Source organism: Microtus oregoni, unplaced genomic scaffold (genome assembly GCF_018167655.1).
Source record: "Microtus oregoni isolate MIOR12 unplaced genomic scaffold, Mior012 000028F_ref0000031, whole genome shotgun sequence".
NCBI lineage: Eukaryota > Metazoa > Chordata > Mammalia > Rodentia > Cricetidae > Microtus > Microtus oregoni.
The window spans coordinates 14206689-14227741 of NW_024543087.1; the positions used below are offsets into that span (position 1 = coordinate 14206689).

At 46.3% G+C, this 21053-nt stretch overlaps 1 protein-coding gene across 7 annotated transcripts in view; it reads left to right on the forward strand.

Moving 5' to 3' along the window:
• The first annotated feature begins 1519 nt into the window (after nucleotides 1-1519).
• Nucleotides 1520-21053, forward strand: part of Dhx30 (DExH-box helicase 30) — a 29826-nt gene continuing 10292 nt past the window's right edge. The window contains exons 1-6 of one of the 7 annotated variants that reach the window (XM_041677299.1): nucleotides 1520-1617; nucleotides 3350-3444; nucleotides 6653-6772; nucleotides 9443-9538; nucleotides 19156-19286; nucleotides 20242-20352. In XM_041677299.1, the coding sequence (XP_041533233.1) occupies nucleotides 6745-6772; nucleotides 9443-9538; nucleotides 19156-19286; nucleotides 20242-20352 (366 nt within the window). In that variant the 5' untranslated portion in view covers nucleotides 1520-1617; nucleotides 3350-3444; nucleotides 6653-6744. Of the gene's footprint in view, nucleotides 1618-2184; nucleotides 2299-3349; nucleotides 3445-6652; nucleotides 6773-9442; nucleotides 9539-16608; nucleotides 16838-19155; nucleotides 19287-20241; nucleotides 20353-21053 lie in introns of those variants that run through there. The other 6 variants (XM_041677302.1, XM_041677298.1, XM_041677301.1 and 3 more) reach the window with 6 other exon arrangements.

Below are 21053 nucleotides of genomic sequence, written 5' to 3' on the forward strand. Positions count from 1 at the left end.
AACAAAACAAAGAAGCATGCACCACCAAGCCATTCTTACTTTGCAATCCAGGTTAGCTTCCAACTCCCTATCCTTTGCCCCAGCTTCTGAAATAGCTGAAGTCATCTGTTCCGTGGCACCCAGCTAATATCATATTTAAATGGCTGCACAAAAAATAGTATAGGTTATTTTGCTGGAAATATGGCTCAGAAGTTGTGAACACTGTCTTGATTATTTTTATTTTGTCAATTCGACACAAAGTAGAGTCACCTGGGTAGAGAGAACCACAATTGAGAAACTGCCCCGACCAGACTGGCTTGTGGGCATTTTCTTGAATGATTGATGTGGGCGAGGTGGAGGTTGGGGGAGCTCCCCTGGGGAAGTCATGAGAAGATAGTAAGCAATGATTTCTCCATGGTTTTTGCTCCAGTTCCTGACTTGACTTCAATCAGTGACAGATTGTGACGCACTAAGAAGAAATAAACGTCCATCCCGAAGCTGGTTTTGGCCATAGTATTTTATCACAGATGCTATGTAGAATAGAAAACCCAAGATAAGGGCGAACCCACAACAGCCTGTAACTCCAGCTTCAAGGGATCTGACTCCATGTTACCTTGAACATACCAACATGCAGGAAAGAATAGTTTTTGTTTGTTTGTTTTAATTACGAGTTATAGTACTAGTTCTCCAAATATCACGAAAGGTCACACCATGAAATACTGTCTCCCGGCTGTGAACTACTGACCAACGCCACTGAGTTTCCAGTGAACACATGCTTCGTCCTGTTCAGAGAAGAAACGGGGAGATCTCCTTTCTCCTTCCCTCACTATTTTTTTTTTTAAATATTTATTATGTATACAATATTCTGTCTGTGTGTATGTCTGCAGGCCAGAAGAGGGCACCAGACCTCATTACAGATGGCTGTGAGCCATCATGTGGTTGCCGGGAACTGAACTCAGGACCTTTGGAAGAGCAGGCAATACTCCCAACCACTGAGCCATCTCTCCAGCCCCTCCTTCCCTCACTATTGACAGGCGATGTGGTCTGGGCTCCCAGTCGTCCCTCAACCTCACCGCCATAAGCTAGCAGTAAGCGCTACCTTGTCCTTCGCCTGTCATAGTTTACGGCTCTGTGAGGCGAAATCGCTCACCTCCCTAAAAGTGCAGAAGGCCAAGGGGGCAGACCCAGGAGAGAAAAGGCACAACTCAGAGCGGCCGCTGGGGATGGCGACAGAGATGTCCATCAGTCCCCAGTCCCCGCCGGCTCCCACGGAACAGGCCGCGCGCGTCCCCGGCCACTCTGCCGGAAGTCCCGCCTGCACCCGGGACTACAGCGCGCGCCCTCCGGCCAGTGCTCGGATACAGTGTCACACTGGCCATCTCGCACCGTGAGCTCAGGAACACTACAGACAGCCCAGGCAGCCGAACGCCTCGCGAGCTCCTAGGAAGCGGCATCCCTCCCAGAAGGGCAGGTCAAAGGCACAGGCCGAGCATCGTCGGGCCGCAGGCGGAACTTCCGCCTTGGGACCCGGAAGGGACTGCGCCGTCGCTGGTGGGAGTTGTAGTCCGCCCGTGGTTGGGGGGGGCCCCGCGGCTCATGCGCCGTGCACCGAGGCTTGTTTCACATCTGTAACAACAGGTGAATTGGGCTTTTTATTCTACCCTTTCGTGCCCCTTGAAGCAGCCTGCCACGGTCAGGGGTGGTCGGCGCGAGGAGGGGTCCCGGGTCCGGCCGGCGGCCAGGAGGAAAGTGGGAAGGAGGAGCTGGCCAGCCTGAGGAGCAGGCCGGGCATCCTAGGCCTGCCCGGGAAGCCGGCCCGGCCGAGCCGTGGACAGTCAGGCCTCGGCCTGCGGTTGCCATGGAGCCGGGGCGGGGCGGGGGCCAGACCGGTCTGCCGGGGCGGGCCTCGCTGCCAGGGGCTTTGCGGAGGCCGATGGAGAGGCAGCTTTATTGGCGCGACGACGCCTTCACCTCAGGGGATGCTCCGTTTTCCCTAGGCTGGGCCTGGAGGAAGTCTCCGGAGTGCCCCTAGACCTTTGTCTGCCCCTCCTCCCACTGTGCGATCTGGACCGTTCCTCCAAAGGGAGGCCTGGTGCATTTTTTTACTCCTTTGGTTTGCCCCGTTTTGCACCGACCTTGTCACTGGGGGAGGCTAAGGGATGAGGTGTTCTTTGTTTGCTGGTGGTGACTTGTCCCATTTTGCAGGGGAAGACCTAATGCATGTTGGGTCCTTTGTTTGCAGTGAAGTGGAGTCCCAGGGGTCCTCAGAACCCTCAAGCCAAGGGTATGGCGTCAACAAGCTTTCTAGATATTCCTTGTGTAAGCAACTTTGGTCATTTAATTGCGGCTTTCCAATGCAGAGATTGTTCACCTTACAACCCCAGTTCATGGGTGTTTGCCATGCACTGTAGCAGGTAGAATGCAGCATTTCAGTTGCAAGGTCTCAAGTTGTTTTGGATGCAGCCTACTGGTCAGTGCGAAATTATACATTATCTGATAATTTCACTTGCAGTTTCTTGGACGGCAGTGACTCCACTGCCGTGTGCCATGCTCAGAGTCTTGACATTTCCAGGAGGGAAGACTCTTTCCTGATTTTATATATACATATGTTAATATGTATATATAAAATTTAGATTCATGATAATGCTTTTAACTTGTGCATTTATGTATTCTTTGCCAAAGTTTATATCTATGTAGGCCTAACCTACCTGACCCCCAAGGGTAGTAACTTCCCATGTATTTTAATTTATGAAGCTATAGTCCAGAGTTTTATCAGCTTTTGGACCCCACTTGTCCTCTCAAAAATGAACCCGATACATACAGAATACGGGCTGATATGTTAGAAGAGTAGTGTAATATGAACATGTAAAACCATGGGGTCAGAATTCTTAAATACAGATTTTTCATTCCGTCCTGATGCTATGGGATCCAGGGTAAGTTTTATAATTGTGTTTCAGTTTCCTTCCCCAGGAAAGAACATTCTTTACAGGATAGTTGCAGGGGATATATGAAGTAATGTCTATGGACTTCCTTTGTAAACTGAAATTAAGATTTCAGTGTTTGAGATTACCGTGATTGTAGTTTTCCCAGTCTGGAAGTGCCATTTTAGATAGATTACTATTATAGCCATTATGGCATTAGAAAAGGGAAGAGGGTTTGCTCTGGACTTGGAGATAATGTTCTTAGCATTTTCTTATAGATGCTCTGTGGGGCAATTCACATTTTGTGGGTCCAGAATAGGTCCAGGGCCTCTTGACTGAGGCCATTGTATCAAAAATGTGTTAAAGTTAGTAAATTGATTTCTATGATTGGTACAGTTTGGCCTCCCAGTGGGGACTGCACTGCAGTAACCTTACATTGTATTTTCCAGGAGGAGGCCCAGCCTCGTGATGAGGAATAGCAAGGAAAGAACTCAGCTCCAGTTCGAAAGCCTAGAAAATCTGAGTCCCTCACTGCTTCTGTAAGGTAAGGTGACTTAGCCCTGCTTATAGTGTGGGTATTTTGCTTAGCCTCACTGTAATGTGTGTGGATTAACTGCATTTATGATTCTCTTAGGACTACTGTTCATAATTTGTCATTATGCAACCTATGTGCTGGCTTGGAGCCATCATAGTCTCCTAGAGGTTTCAACAGACTAGAAATTTTTGTATCTATAAATTATATTAGACAGAATCAACTATTTTAAAAAAAAAATATCACCATATTACAAGGGAAGTACGTTTATTTTGGATATCTGTGAGATGTCCTAGAACATAATAAAGTGAGGTTTTTGTTTTTTGTTTTTCAAGACAGGGTTTCCCTGTGTAGCCCGGGCTATTCTGAAACTCCCTCTGTAGACCAGGCTAGCATCGAACTCACTGAGGTTTGCCTGCCTCTGCCGCCCAAGTGTTGAAATTAAAGGCGTGCACCACCACCACCTGGCATGAGATGTTTTAATATTTCAGTCTCATAGTTTTTGAGGTGAAAACAGGAAAGACTGTAGTATATGGAACTTGGTTGACAAAGAGAGAATCCAAAAACTTTTTTTTTAAAGGTTTATTTATTATGTATACAACATTCTTCCTCCATGTATGCCTGCAAGCCAGAGGAGGGCGCCAGATCTCAGTACAGATGGTTATGAGCCACCATGTGGTTGCTGGGAATTGAACTCAGCCAGTGCTCTTAACCTCTGAGCCATCTCTCCAGCCCCCCAAAACTTTTTAAAAGCAATACTCAGTCCGGGCGGTGGTGGTGCACGCCTTTAATCCCAGCACTTGGGAGGCAGAGGCAGGCAGATCTCTGTGAATTCGAGACCAGCCTGGTCTACAAGAGCTAGTTCCAGGACAGGCTCCAAAACCACAGAGAAACCCTGTCTCGAAAAACCAAAAAAAAAAAAAAAGCAATACTCAGCTGGGCATGGTAAGTCATGTCTGTAATTCCAGCACTGCGGAGCTTCCTTTGACTGCAAGTTTCAGTCTGGGCTACAGAGTGAGACTTTGTCTCAAAAATCTTTAGCAACTAACATTAAAACAAAACCCAAGTCTGCTTACATGCAGAGTAACTTAAAAATTCTTAGAAAGAAAATATTGTTTCTGGGCTGCAGTTAAACTTAGTGGTGTATCTATTGCTCAGCATGCACACGACCTTGTGTACAATTCCCAATACAATTCCCTCCCCCAAAAAGAAAAGGTAATTAAAGCATTCAGGCGCCTTTTATTGTTTTTTGTTTTTTTTTTTTGTTGTTGTTTTTTTGGTTTTTCGAGACAGGGTTTCGAGACAGGTTTTGGAGCCTGTCCTGGAACTAGCTCTTGTAGACCAGGCTGGTCTCGAACTCACAGAGATCCGCCTGCCTCTGCCTCCCAAGTGCTGGGATTAAAGGTGTGCGCCACCACCGCCCGGCTTCAGGTGCCTTTTAAATTATACTCTTTTCATTTGCATGGAAGGTGTTTGTGTGCTGTACCTTCTTTGAGGAAATGGCATTGTTGTTGACACTGTTGGTGTTTTCTCTCTTGAGTGCACCATGTCTTAGTGGCTGAGATTCTCAGCATCCTTGGAGAAGAAGTCATGAGATGAATTTGAAAGATCAGGTCTTTTACTTCACACATCCCCACAAGTCGAGAATGAAAGGGAATCACAGGGACATCCTCATTGCCTAGAAATGTTGGACGTTAAACTAATGTGCAAAAAATTATGTAGGACTTTTAAAACTAAATCTAGTAAGTGTTACTGGAACTAATTCTAATCCAGGACTACTATTATTAAAAGATCTCTGCCGGAAGCCAGGTGGAAGGTAGCGCACACCTTTAATCCCAACACTCAGGAGACTTTCTGTGAGTTCGAGGCCAGCCTGGTCTAGAATGTTGAGTTCTAGGACAGCCAGGGCTGTTACACAGAGAAACCCTGTCTCGAAACAAAATAAATAAATTAATTAAAAGATCTCTATGTATGAGTTTGAGTATTTTACAAAACAATATTACTAAATTATAGGTGTTACTTTTTCTAGTAATTGCCAGATAGAGCCCTCAGTTAAATGTATTAATACAAGCCAGACATGGTGGCAGACACTTGTAATTCCTTCACTTGGGAAGTGGATAAAGGAGGATCAGAGTTCAGAAAATGAAGTAAATGAATAAGAATTAAAGAAAAAATATACTAATTGGTAGACTGTACCAAAACCCCAGGTATGAGGTGCATACACTCAGTACTCAGGGGGCTGAAATAGGAGGTTAGTCTCAGGCCAGCCTGGACTCTATAGTAAAAAACCCTCTCTTGGGGAATGGAAAAGCATCAATCAAGATTTCTGGCTAGTAGCTGTGGTTTGTTGTATTTATAATTTATTATTAGTGTTGCCATTAATAACTATTATTTAGGAAATTTATCATTCATTTCATAGGGACTCCACCATAAAAAAAACTTTGTTTTTTGTTTTTTTGTGACAGGTTTCTCTGTGTAGCCCTGGCTGTCCTGGAACCCACTTTGTAGACCAGGCTGGCCTCAAACTCACAGAGATCCACCAGCCACTGCCTTCTGAGTGCTGCGACTAAAGGCATATGCCACCACTGTCCGGCAAAACATTTTAATTCTGAAACTTTCTTTGGTCACTCTTTGATACTGTCAGCCAACTCTCATTCCAAAGGACGCTATCAGGGTTTCTGAAAGCCCAGTTTGTTCTCAGCCAGTTCGCAGTCCTGTTTTCTGATGCCACTTGCTACAGAAAGTCCATAAGGAATTCAGTTTCTTCTTGGAAAGCTACAGAAAATCTGGCAGTGTTGTAAGTGGTTGGAAGCGTATCTGTCCTGACCCCTTCATCACTTTATGCTTAACAGGCTTAGAGAGTTTTAGTCTGGCAGAAAGAAGGGAGCTGTCAGTTAGAAAGCAGCAAGGACAGGCTGTGGAGCTGGGCGGGCCTTTGAATTTTTTCTTTCTTTTTTAAATTTATCTATCTATCTATTTACTTATTTTTCTTTTTGGTTTTTTGAGACAGGGTTTCTTCTGTACAGCTCTAACTGTCCTGGAACTCACTCTGTAGACAAGGCTGGCTTTGAACTCAGAGATCCACCTGCCTCTGAGTGCTGGAATTAGAGGTGCCAGCCACCACTACATTGGCATTCTTAAACCTGGGGGAACAGCAGTGGGACTCACTAGTTGACAGCTTCATTTCCCTGACTTCTGGATAATGTCTCTGTTCTTGCAGTCTTTGCAGATTCTTGAACCAGGAATAGTAACCAACATTCATGGCCTTTTGACCCTCCTTCTCAGGATTCCGGCTTTCTCTCCTGGCCAGAAATGTTCAGCCTGGACTCATTCAGAAAAGGTAAGAATAAAACAGTTCATATGACTCCACGCCTCACTTCCCTTTGATTGGCTGCTGTGACCGTGTGAGCCCGCCCCTGTAGTGTGCAGTTCTCTGACCCTCTGGGGTTATTCCCCAAAACCTCTTCCTTTCCTACATAGCTCAGAACTGCTGCTGCCTTTGTGCATGTTTGTTTCCTTCCTCCCACAGTGTTCCTTTCTGCCAGCCACTGCTTATCAAATCCTGTCTGCTTTTCTCCTTCCTTCCTTCCTTCCTTTTTTTTTTTTTTTTTGTATAGCCCTGGCTGTCCTGGCTGTCCTGGAACTCGCGCAGTAGACCAGGCTGTCCTGGAACTCGCGCAGTAGACCAGGCTGTCCTGGAACTCGCTCAGTAGACCAGGCTGTCCTGGAACTCGCTCAGTAGACCAGGCTGTCCTGGAACTTGCTCAGTAGACCAGGCTGTCCTGGAACTCGCTCAGTAGACCAGGCTGTCCTGGAACTCGCTCAGTAGACCAGGCTGTCATGGAACTCACAGAGCTCCTCCTGCCTTTTCCTCCTGAGTGCTGGGATTAAAGGGGCGTGCCACCACTGCCAAGTTTTGTCTATCGTTAAATGTTGTACCCTTGAATGTGGGAGGACTCTTTTCAGATAGGAATGGAGAAATTGAGCTAATCATTTCCAGCCGTACCCTCAAGGCAGAGCTGAAAGTAATTCAGAATTCAATCTTAATCTAGAGGAGCCTATAGGCATTTCAGGTTTATGTTTACTGTGAAACCCACACAGCTCTCATACCTTAAAACTTATGAGAGAAGCAGAGCATGATTGAAATATATTGTATAGGGACTGGAGAGATGGCTTAGAGGTTAAGAGCACTGGCTGCTCTTCCAGAGGACCTGGGTTCAATTCCCAGTACCTACAAGGCAGCTCACAACTGTCTCTGTAACTCCATTCTAGGTGATCCGGCTCCCTCACATGGACAAACCTGCAGGCAAAACACCAATGCACATAAAGTAAAAATAAATAAATACTAAAAAAAAGAAATATATTGTATGTAGCCAGGCAGTGGTGGCACGCCTTTAAGCCCAGCACTCAGGAGGCAGAGGCAGGCAGATCTCTGTGAGTTTGAGTCCAGCCTGGTCTACAAAGCTAGTTCCAGGACAGGCTTCAAAGCTACAGAGAAACCCTGTCTCAAAAAACAAAAACAAAACAGAGAAAAGAAATATATTGTATGAAGTCCTCAAAGAATTGATAAAAAATACTGTATTACAAAAGAAGCCATGGGCAAGTGCGAGTACAGTATTATGACCAGAGGATGTCAGATCACTGGTGCAAGGGAAGATGCTTCAGGCCACCAAGGCAGGCAGCTGGCATGATGCCAAGAACGTGCCAGGAATGTTCTGAGAGAACAGAGTTGCTGAGGCAGTGCAGTGGGAAGTAGAGCTCCAAGCTGTTGGAGCTGCTTAGTTTTACTTCATGTATCTCAAAAATTTGGAGCTTAGGGCTGGAGAGATGGCTCAGAGGTTAAGGACACTGACTGTTCTTCCAGAGGTCCTGAGTTCAATTCCCAGCAACCACATGGTGGCTAACAGCCACCTATAATGAGATCTGGTGCCCTCTTCTGGCCTGCAGTCATACATGGAGGTGGCACACTGTATTGTATACATAATAAATAAAATAAAAAAAATTTGGATCTTCTTTTTTTGGATTTTTCGAGACAGGGTTTCTCCGTAGCTTTTTGGTTTCTGTCCTGGAACTAGCTCTTGTAGACCAGGCTGGCCTCGAACTCACAGAGATCCGCCTGTCTCTGCCTCCCGAGTGCTGGGATTAAAGGTGTGCGCCACCATCTCCCAGCTGGATCTTCTTATAAAGGTAATTTGTGGCCAGGTGTGGTGGTGCACACCTTTATTCCTAGTACTCAAGAGGCAGGCATGGGTAGATCTCTGATTTTGAGGCCAGTATGGTCTACAGAGCAAATTCCAGGACAGCCAAACTCTATGCAAAGAAACCCAGTCTTGGGCTGGAGAGATGGCTCAGAGGTTAAGAGCACTGACTGTGCTTCCAGAGGTCCTGAGTTCAATTCCCACCAACCACATGGTGGCTCACAACCATCTGTAATGAGAGCTGGTGCCCTCTTCTGGCCTGCAGCCATACATACAGACAGAACACTGTATACATAATAAATAAATAAATCTTAAAAAAAAAAAGAAACCCAGTCTTAACGTGCCCGCCCCCAAAAGACTGACATAGACGACTAAAGCAAAGCCAGCAGGATGTTCATTAAGATTCACAGAGAGGCCAGATGTGATGACATAGACCTGTGACTCCAGCTAGCACTTGGGCCCAAGAACTCAAAGTTATCTTTGGTTCAGTGAGTTCAAGGACAGTCTGGTCTGTTAGATTTGCTGTCTCAGAAAAACTAAACAAAGCAACCATAAACTTTATAAGATTAGATGAAGAAATAGTTTGGGGCCTTCTGGAGACTCGAAAAAGATCTCTACAAGGATATCTCTGGTGTCTATATGAGTCAGTTACTGTTCAATTGTGTGGCATTGTTGCCCTGCTCCTCAGAACCTGTGGTTGGCGCTCCAGTATTGCCCTGAGCTCCACTTGCGTTCTTAGGGTGAATTATCTCAGTCTTATGCACTGTGAGGGGTGAGAACATGTCACCCTGAAGTGTTTTCTTTTTCCCCAGATCGGACCCAGCACAGGCAGCGTCAATGCAAACTTCCCCCACCCCGCCTTCCACCCATGTGTGTCAACCCTGCTCCTGGAGGGACCATCTCTCGAGGTAAGGGAGGAGGAGTCTTGCCTCCAGCAACGGCTTGCTCCAAGAAAATCAGTGGGTAGGTGAGTGGCAGTCGAAACCTTGTACCAGGGACATGTGCTTCTCAAAAATGAGCCTGGAAGGTGGGCTTAGCAGAACTGATGGGCCCAAGTGAGGATGTACTTTCAGTAGGTTTTTTATGATCCTTGGTTGTGTGACTTCGACCCTATATTCTCCTTGGGCCTCCACGTGTGTCCTAAAAGAAATGTTAGGATAAGTTGAGTTGTTAAAGCACCAACATGGAGAAGCTTCAGAGAGAGCAAATGCTTGAAGCAGGGTCAGAACAAAACACTGACTCAGCTTGGTACCCTCCATCTTAGATGCTTAGATGCTATCTTCCCCAGTACCTAAAAGCGCTTTGCTGATGTTAACGTCTACCTGACAATCCTTTGGCGAGATGGCCTATCTTTTTGATGAGGAAGAATATCTAAATACCCAGATGAATGATGGGTCACCTCAGGAGAATGTATACCTAGGGACAGAGACAGTAGTCAGTGCACATGTATTTTTTTTATTATTTACTCTTATGTGCATTGGTGTTTTGCCTATATGTATGTCTGTGTGAGGGTGTCAGATCTTGGGTGTCAGAGTTACAGACAGTTTTGGCTGTCATGTGGGTGCTGGGAATTGAACCTTGGGCCTCTGGAAGAGCAGTTAATGCTCTTAACCATTGAGCTATCTCTCCAGCCCCGAGCACACAAATCTTTACCTTCCCTCAGAGGTAAGTCTTTTTTCTTCATTTGCCAAGCCCAGCATTCCTGGGCCTTTGTATCGTGACAGATGTGCTTTTATGCCTTGGCTGCTTGTGCATCTGTCTAGTGGAGACAACAGTATTGCAGGCCATGGAGGTTTTGCGCCTCCAAAGTGGGTCTGCCTAGTCTAGTTTCTGTAAAGTAGTTTGAAGGTTAAGAACTTAGGACTGGTGTGGGGAGCAGGTTCTGTGGCCCTGATGCTGCCATCTCCAGTGTTCTGCCCTCCACTCTGCCATGGCCCTGACTTTCGACAGCAGCATAGCATAAATACACACTTCCAGCCCTGTGACCACCTGACTTAGGTTTTAAAGAAATGCCACCCCCTACTATTGCTAAAACAAGAGTTGATTGCCCTTTTTTTTTTTTTCCTTTCTTAAAATGCCCTGTAACTCGAAAAGGCTGAACGTTAACATTTCCAACATGGCAGGTGAGTGGCTCTGAGAGTGTTAGGTGTGCTGTGGCTGAGATCCAAGATTCTTAGCTTGGGTTAACTAGGGGTCAGATAGGCAATGCCTCCTTGAATGCCAAGGAGCACACTATATTCTTGGGATGGATAACTGCCCTGTGGGTGACCCATAGGTGCCGCATGCTCCTTTTCTAGCTGTGCCTCCAGAAGGCATCCATGGGGTGTCAGAAGACATCCTGATATGCATATACTCTTAGGCCTTCTTCCACGCTGCTTTTGTGTGTGTGGGAGGGGATGGGGGTGGGTATTGAACACAGGGCCTTGCAAATGTAATGCTAGGACATTGACTTCTATTCCCTCCTCCATCTCCTCCTCCTCTTTTTATTTTTGGGATGGAGACTCACTGTCTTGTACAGTTGTCTTGCTTTAGCCTCCTAGTAGCCGGGCTTATAGATACTGCACCTCGCATGGCACTCCAGTGGCTTCACTGTACTTCTGTCCTTAAGAAGAAGCTATGCGAACCATGCAGAAGTGGTACACTGCTTTAATCCCAGCATTCAGGAGGGAGAAGTAGGCAGATCTCTGTGAGTCTGAGGCCAGCCTGGTCTACAGAGTGAGTTCCAAGACAAAGCCGTAGGGAAACCCTGTCTCAAAAAAGAAAGGAAGGAAGGAAGGAAGGAAGGAAGCTGTGAAAGCCGCATATGGACATGAACACCTGTAATTCCAACAATATGAAAGCAGGAGGATCAAGGATTCACGAACAGTCTTGGTTCCAATAGTCCATGGGACTTTGTCTCCCCATGCCCCTAGAAAAAGAAAGTATGAGGTAAAAACATTGTGGTGGATCGTGGATAGCACCACTATCCAGTAGTGATGCTCACCTTTAGTCCCAGACTCAGGAGGCAGAGACAGGCAGATCTCTGAGTTCAAGGCCAACCTGGTCTACAGAGTGAATTCCAGGGTGTCCAGGTTACATAGAGAACCCCTGTCTTTTTTTTTTTTTTTTTTTTGGTTTTTCGAGACAGGGTTTCTCTGTGGTTTTGGAGCCTGTCCTGGAACTAGCTCTGTAGACCAGGCTGGTTTCGAACTCACAGAGATCCGCCTGCCTCTGCCTCCCAAGTGCTGGGATTAAAGGCGTGCGCCACCACCGCCCGGCGAGAACCCCTGTCTTATAAAAATAAAATAAAAATAAATAAATAGCACCCAGGAGACAGTGGCCGTTTGTATTGAGCAGAGGAGCAGAGATCATCAGAGTCAGATTTAGAATTGAAAGGGAAAAAAAGATCATCTCCTTTCCAAACCTTTTCCTTTCCTACTGCCAATCTCTTACCAAGGGAAGGGTGAATAAATCAAGAAACTTACCTGTAAGGGTCCTCTGTGCGTCTTTTCCTTCCTGCCCAGAACTGAGGCGTGGGACTCCAGAAATACTCCAGGATCCCCTGCCCAGACCCACGGGCACAGTTTGCTCTTTCCTGTGTGTTCCGTATGCAGTTGTGTTTTTCCTGATGCAGCAATCACATGTGTAAGGGTGCTTGCCTGGCTCCCATCGCCAGTCAGCTTAACCTTGTCTTCTTGTTGAGTAAGTTGTCACATGCTGGCTGAGACCCCAGTTGTTTCAGTGTTGCTAGCCCCTCCCCTATTTCTGTCAAAGGTACTGTGCACAGGGCCTCGGTAGTTGTGGCTTTCCTCCTCATGCCTTTTGATGCTTAAAGTTTTAGTTCCTACGCTGGGCATTTGGATGGTACCTGGATTCCTAGCACTTGGGAGGCTGAGTCAAAAAAGGATTGTTACAGGTTTTTGAGGCAGCCTGGGTTACATAATTAGTTCCAGTTCATTCTGGGCTATAGAGTACGGCCCTGTTTCAAAACATAAGTAGGCTAAGCTCCTAAACATTTACCTTCGGACTCAGATCCTCTGCACCTTGATTCCATTTAGTGGAGATGTCCTGCCTGATCCAGAAGTGGACAGAAATATCTCTCAGAGCTGGCGAGATGGCTCAGCAGGTAACAGTTTTTGCCATGCTATTTGGATGACCTGAATTCAATCCCTGAAGCCCACGGGATTATACACATACATACACAATAAAAGTTAATAAAGTAAAATTTAAATAAAAAGAAATATCTCTGAGTTAATAAACCTTTTATATCTTTTTTTTTTTTAAGACAGACAGGGTTTTACTTTGTAGCTTTGCTTGGCTTGAAGTTTGTGTGTAGACCAGAATGTCCTGGAACTCACAGAGATTTGCCTGCTTCTGCCCCCTGAGTGCCGGAATTAAATTCATGAGCCACTGTGCCCAGCTATCTTTCAGGTTTTGCTGTCTTGTTTTTCTGTTGTAGTTAACTCTGTCATGATAGTAGGAAAGCAGTTACTGAGCAAATGAGCGTAGCTCTGCTCCGCTAGCTTCCTTATAGGGTTGGAACGGCTCTTCTCTTGATAAGAGCATTTCCCTAGCTTGAGATCAACCCCCAGCACTGGTTCTCCCTGGTGCTTAATAGGATCAGTAGTTCAAGGTCATCTTTGACTAATAGCAAGTTCAGGGTGAGGCTGGAGTAAATGAGACCAAGCTTTAAACACCAGCAACAAGAGCTTACAGTAACAGCATTGGACTGGATTTGTTCTGCACTCGATGGTTTGCCAGTCCCTGCTCTGAACCCCTGGGAGAAGATGATAGATAGTGATGGCTCCTGAAAGCTGACTGAAAGAGCGCTCCAATCACATTGCTCTGCCTGCCTCTGCCTCTGCCTCCCCAGTGCTGGGGTGAAAGGCATGCACCTCTATTCCCACCCAGCATGAGCTTTTGTTTTTAGATTTTATTTATTATTATAGTGTATAATGGGTGTATAGAACATGTGTCTGGGTAGACACATGCCAGGGTGTGTGTGTGGAGGTCAGAGGACAACTTTGTTGAGTCAGTTTTCTCCTTCCACCACTCGGTGGGTTGTGGAGAATTAAGCCTATGGTCTCATGCAGGCTAGTCAGTCACTATGCCACTGATTCATAGCCCCGGCTCTTTTTAGTTTTAGAAACAGGGACTTATTCTGTATCCTAAACTGGCCTTGAACTCCAGTAATCATCCCGCTTCGGCCTATAAAGTGCTGGGATTATAGGCATAAGCCACAATGCTTACATTGATTGTTTTCTTTTTCTTAATGATTTATTTTTATTTTGTGTGCATTGGTGTTTTGCCTGCAATGGTGTATGTCTGTGTGAGGGTTCGGGTCCCTTAGACCTGGAGTTATAGACAGTTGTGAGCCACCATATGCATACTGGGAATTGAACCCAGGGATTCTGAAAGAGTAGCTAGTGCTCTTAACCACTGATCCATCTCTCCAGCTCCCTTGATTTTTTTTTAACACAAAATTTCAAGCATCTGTTCAAAATATGTTTTCTAAAATTGGAGAAAATGAGCAAGGTATGGTGGCACATGCCTTTGGGAGGCAGAGAGGCGGGTCTCTGTTTGAAACCAGTGAGTTCCAGGAAATCCAGGGCTGTTACACAGAGAAAAGAGAACTCTGTCTTAGGAGAGAGAGAGAGAAAGAGAGAGAGAGAGAGAGAGAGAGAGAAAGGAGAAAGAGGGAGAGAGAGAGACTTGTTTCTTTCAACTGTGAGTCAGCCACTGTTGTGCCCACCCTGGCTTGCTAAACTTCTCTATTCTTTTGAAGACATTCGGGCTATTTCCAGTCTTCAAGGACCATTTTTAAGCTGATTAGTAATGAGTCACACCACAGAAGGCAAAGCTCCTGCGAAGTCATGTTCTGCCCTATATATAGATCTGGGTAGGGGTGCTTAATACATACAGGTGGTGTCTCCTGTGACAACCGCCTCAGATTTTTATTTATCCTTACATGTATTTTGTGTGAATGGGTGTTTTGCTTACATGGATCTCTGTGTACCATGTGCACTTCTGGTATCAGTGAGAGCCAGAAGAGGATGTCAGATCCCCTGGAAATGGAGTTACACCGTTCTTTTTCTCTTTATTTTTTTTTTAATATTTTATTTTATTGGTTTTTCTAGACAGGGTTTTTCTGTAGCTTTGGAATCTGTCCTGGAACTCACTTTGTAGACCAGGTTGGCCTCAAGCTCACATAGATTCTCCAACCTCTGCCTCCTGAGTGCTGGGATTAAAGGTATGTGCCACCACCACCCTGTCACAGTTACAATTATTGTCCTTTGGAAGAACATCTAGGGCTCTGAACTGATGAGCCATTTCTGTAGCCCTTATGTCAGATTTTATTTTATATTTTTTGGCTCAATATTAAGTTCAGGCCTCAAATTTTCTTGTTTTTTTTTTTGTTTTGTTTTTGTTTTTGTTTTTTGAGACAGGGTTTCTCTGTAGCTTTGGTGCCTGTCCTGGAACTAGCTCTTGTAGACCAGGCTGGCCTTGAACTCCCAGAGATCCTCCTGCCTCTGCCTCCTGAGTGCTGGGATTAAAAGCGTGCGCCACCACCGCCCGGCTGGTTTCAAATTTTCTATTTTCTGTTGCCAGTGGTGACACTGAACTTCCAGTCCTCCTGACTACTTCTGAGTGATGGGATTTACAGGCATGCTCCACTACACGTTCCTGATGGTCAAACCTGGTGACCATAATTATAGAGGCTAGGCAAGCACTACCAACTGAACATTTGTTTTCATTTTTGAGTTCCATTGTATAACCTTAGTTAGCCTGGAACTTCCTATGGAGACCAGGCTAACCCCACACATGGTGCAGTCCTGTTTATGCCTCCTGAGTGATGGGACTGTAGTTGTGGGCTGCCACTCTTGGCCAGTAGTATGTTTTTTAGTTTTTCTTTTTTCTTTTGTAAAGACAGAGTTTCTCTGTAGCTTTGGCTGTCCTGTAACTCCCTCTGTAGACCAAGCAGTCTGAAACTCAGCCTTGAACTCACAGAAATCCACCTGTCTCTGCCTTCCGGGTGCTGGGATTAAAGGCGTGCGCCACCACGGCCCAGCTCAGAAGTAATGTTTTAATAAACTCTCCAGGGGATTATTCAAGTCATGGCTAGAATTATGTATACAATATTTTGTCCACATGTATGCCTGGAGGCCAGAAGAGGGCACAAGACATCATTATAGATGGTTGTGAGCCACCATGTGGTTGCTGGGAATTGAACTCGGGACCTTTGGAAGAGCAGGCGATGCTCTTAACCACTGAGCCATCTCTCCAGCCCCCATGGCTAGAATTAAAAAACAAATTTCTTCTTCCCAACCTACCCAACCTAAATTGCCATCCCCTGACCGAAAACTTTTCTCCACGGTGCTCAGACTCTGAGGCCCTTGCTCATAGCCACTCCCTTCAGGTTTGCTCCACACAGCCTTAAGAGACAGAAGAGGAGTCAAATCCAGGCACAGTTGTTTGGAAGTGGGGTCCCATTGCCTTCACACAAGCGAGGAAGAACTTAACTCCTAACTGAGGAAACTAGCTCAGTTCTTGGCATCATGCCCCAAAGTAGGTGCTGTCTTCTTCAACTCCAGTTCAGGGGGTTAGGTCAGTTTATGTTGAAGAGGTCTTTCCTACTAGAGTCTCACCAGATTTACCCATAGGAAATGGGTGCCCACTCTCACCTACATCCAAGTCCATTAGAAGGCAGCCTATAAGGAATTTACCATGTGTAGGACCTGAAGGGAACTTGGGTCATTTCCTTGAATGGACCTTGAGCAAATGCACAGTGCTAAAATCATACAATCCCTTTTCCTGCTTGAGCTCCAGAGCCCAGTCTGTGGTTTGAATTTCCTGGTGAGGGCGCCTGGGCTGTGTTTTGCAGGCTGGCATCCTAGCTCTCTTGCTCCCAGCCTAGCACCGAGTCCCCCTGGCCAGCAGAGGGCGCTCGGCACTCCTTTCGGTCGCTGAGCCCTGGGCGGTGCTGTCGCAGGCTGGGGCCGCGGGGATCGGCGGGATCGCTATGGCGTCTGCCAGACGGCTCGTGGCGCTGGCTGCCAGTGTCTCTCCGCGCCTGCGGCCGCCGGATCCCCGTACTGCCGGGCGACAAGGACTCTCACGTAGCTTCTCATCAAGCTTCGTCCGCCCCGATGGCACTCAGGAGGCTTCCGAGGTCGAATCAGAGGTGGCTCCTGGCGAGCCTGGGGAGGGCGACGGAAGCATGGTAAACGGTGAGGATTGTGTAGCGGATACTGGGTTGCGACGTCCTTGACTAGGGAAGGCAAGTGAGGGGTGCGGGACTGAGGCCGGCCTGGCAGGAGGACTCTAGTCATGAAAGTGGTTTAAACCTTTTAATCAGTGGGTCTCTACCTGCTGTTAGAAAGCCTTGTGTGGCTTAGGTTCACCTAGACCCGAGCACGTCTGCACGTGGGTGGGTGGGTGAAATCACAAGAATATCCTACTTTCTGTCAGGTTGGGTGGTATTGAGGGTTAGCTCTGTCATCACAGTCGGACTTAGTCCCAAACACACCTGGGATTTCAGAATCTCAGATAGAGGTGGGGTGTCTTCTTTGGTAGACTGACTGACTGCTTCCTGACTGGGGTAGAGAATGGAATTGGTGAGAACATCCATGGCCATTAAGATAGGTAGAATGAGCTATCCGGCTTTCCCCATCTGAAGAACTTGGGCGTGTGGCGTCTGTCACATCTGTGTGTCTAGTGGGTTACTTGAAGTACGGATACAAGATGGGATCAACTCTCCTTGAGTCTAAACTGCTTGATTCTTACTGATTTATAACAGCACTTAGGCGAGTGTGTCAGGTATGACACTCCTATTGTGCTAGTTACTCAGGTGTCTGCCCAGCTAAATATCCCAAACCAGATAAAAGCTTCCATCAGACACTCTGGAGGACTGTTTTCAAAATACAGCACTGGCGAGCTGGTTCAGCTGGTGAAAGCGCTTGCTGTCCAAGTCTGATGGACAGACCCAAGTCCAACCCCTGAGCCCAGCAGAGGGAGGGAACAGGCTTGCAAGGGTTGCTCTCTGGCCTCCAAATGGGGGACTCATATACACACAGTAATAATAAAATAATTTTTTTGAGACAGTCTCATGACATAGGATTCTCACCTGCCTCTGCCTCCCAACTGCTGGGGTGGCACACACCTTTAATTCCTGTACTCTGGAGGCAGGCGTCTGTGAGTTCAAGGACAGCTAGGGCTGTTACACAGAGAAACCCTGCCTTGAAAAAACAAAAATAAATAAAAAGTTTGCAACATCTCTCAGGCAATGAATGCATTTTTGAAAAGACAAAAGAATTAAATGCAGCTGCTACCTGAACATTGCTGACATTCTAGGTACCCATTGAGGAAAAATGTATCAACTGTTGTGTAAATACTTCCCAAATTATTACGATGAAGCCAGTGCACGATACTGAATGGAGCACCACCAAGTTCTGTTATAGGGTGGTACAGGTTGAACATAATACCAGACAGTGAAGGCCTTACATCTCCTGAAGATTTCTGGTGCTATACGTCGATGGGCCCTTTATTCATTTATTTGTTTGTTTGTTATGTATACAATATTCTGTCTGTGTGTATGTCTGCAGGCAAGAAGAGGGCACCAGACCTCATTACAGATGGTTGTGAGCCACCATGTGGTTGCCGGGAATTGAACTCAGGACCTTTGGAAGAGCAGGCAATGCTCTTAACCACTGAGCCATCTCTCCAGCCCTTATTTATTTATTTATTGAGCTGCTCTGAATTGCCTCTATATGGTTGACTAAGCCCTGTCTGGCAGGAGCTGCTGCTGGAGGGGACATCTCCGCCATTTGTATTATTTCTATTTTGAGGTTAATGCAGAGACTAAGTGAAGGGAAGGAGATAGCCCTTGTGTGTCTGATGCACCCTCTTCCCTCTGATGCCAGGGGATAGGAAAGGATTTGCTCCTGCTTCTTCCTGGCTGTGAGTCTGTGGGCTTTAGAGCTGCTTCTGCAGAGTACTGCAGTATAATTGAGAGTGGAGGCATGCTCTTTCAAGTCTGGATCTCATCCCCGACCCACATGAAAGGATCAGTATCAGCTTAGGACGCCCAAGACCAAGATCAGTACCAGTACTACCAGTACTTTGATAGCTGGAACCTTGGTGGTCAGCCTAATGAGTGGCCAAATAAGTGTCTAGCTTTAAGAATATAAGCTAATGTTTTAGCAAGGCAGAGGAAATGGGAGAGAAGAGTAAAGCCTGCCAGAGCCATTTTGCTATGCTGAAGCTGTCCAGAGTCTCTTCAGCTGTCCTTGTAATTGTGTGAACCACTTTAGGGGTCTTGGTCTTCTGTACATGCATGGAAGATACGTGTTTTGTTTTTCTTTATTTTTTTTGAGTACCCTCTTTCAGACATCAGAGTCATGGAGTTTATTGACCACCTAATTCTTTTCCAAGGACTCCTACTACTGAATGCTTTGGGGTCCTGAGTCAACAACTTTAGCCCAGAGTGGCTTTGGTATACCCTATGGAGTTTCAAAAGAAAGATAATTGTAATTATTTTATTTCCTAGCTTCTAGGGACCTATTGAAAGAGTTTCCACAGCCCAAAAACCTTCTCAACAGCGTCATTGGAAGGGCCCTCGGCATCTCCCATGCAAAGGACAAGCTAGTCTATGTGCACACAAATGGACCGAAGAAAAAGGTAACTCTGCGGTGGCTGAGGAACTCACGGAGTTGATTCAGAGGAGACTGGCTGCCATTTTCTCTCTCTTGACTGTTTTTGTCAAAGAGGCTAAACTGGGTGTTCTGTTTTGTCTTTTGTTTTTGTTTTTCGAGACAGGATTTCTTTGTGTTAGCCTTGGTTGTCCTGGGACTAGCTCCGTAGACCAGGCTGACCTAGAGCTCATAGAGATCTGCCTTCCTCTGCCTCCTCAGTGCTGGGATTAAAGGCATTGCTTTTCATTGTTCTGTTTTGAGATAGGGTCTCATGTAGCCTAGGTTGACTTGGATTGTTGGTCCTCCTGCTTCAGGTCCCAAATACTGAAGGTATTATACACACATAAAAAAAAAAGTCTTATAGATGTGTCCTACTGTGTCCAACCAGAATGGGTCTAAATGTTAACATCAATAGAGAATCTCATAATACAATTAGATTTGAAGAGCCACCAAAAGTCCACATGCTTTATTCAGGGAAAGCCAACACAGCAGGTGGGTAAGGAATGCTCATCTTGTCTAAGAGGCCACGGTAGTGCTCCCTGAGTTTGGTCCCTTGTCTAAAAAGGAAGGCATGGTAGAGGGAATGATGAACATTCCTGCTCCAAGAGGGTTATAAAGCCTAGATCCCACAGAAGCGTTCAGGTAAACCATTCTGAGTGAAAGTTTTGGTTGGTTGTTTGCTTTGAGACAGGGTTTCTCTGTGTAGCCCTGGCTGTCCAGGAACTCACTCTATTGACCAGGCTGGCCTTGAACTCAAAGAGGGGCACCGGGATCTGCCACTTAGGTGCTGGGATTAAAGGACTGTGCCACCACACCCAGCTTGTTTGCTTGCTTCCCTAGAGTTGACTTTGTAACCTGATCCCCTTCTCCCCATTTCTGCAGAGCTGTGGTTACAGGTGGGGTGACCACACCTACTTCTTTATTTCCTTTCACTTTCCTAGAAAGTCACCCTGCACATCAAGTGGCCCAAGAGCGTGGAGGTTGAAGGCTATGGCAGCAAGAAGATTGATGCTGAGCGACAGGCTGCAGCAGCAGCGTGCCAGCTATTCAAGGTGAGCGCCTCTACTGAAGGCCTGCGGGCCTGGAAACTGCCAGTCCTTGCGCGCTCTGTCTCTCTCTCTCTCTCTCTCTCTCTCTCTCTGTAGTGGTTTTGGTTCCAAGGACATCTTGGTAGATGTTGATTCAGTGTTCAGTCATTCACCTTTCCTGAGCCCTTCCCACTTCCTAGTTTTATTCTTTTTGTGTATATGTATGTGTTTGTGAGTATATGTGCCTGCGTGTAGCCCAGAGGTGTCATTCCTCAGTTGTCTATGTTGTTTTTGTGTGTGTATGTATGTGTTTGTGAGTTATGTGCTTGTGTGTAGCCTAGAGGTCCAGTACAGGTGTCATTTCTCAGTTGTCTGCTGCTTTTCTGTTTGTTCATTTTATTGTTTGAGACAAGCAAGATCTTCCTGTGTAGCTTTGATGCCCTAGAACTACCTATGTGGACCAGACTAACTTTGAACACAGAGTCTGAGACTAAAAGTCTGCCTTACCATAACTGGCTCTTCTACATGGTTGTTTGAGATTGTTTGGGATCTTTCTCTGTGCTGTGGGGCTCACTGATTAGGCTGGGCTTGTTGGCTGGCTAGCACATCCCACTATCCAACTGTTTCTGCTTCCCCAGACCTGGGATTAAAAGTGCACACCTTTACCACCTGGTGTTCGTACTTGACAGTTGAGGAATTCAGGTCTTCATTTTCCTGTGGCAAGC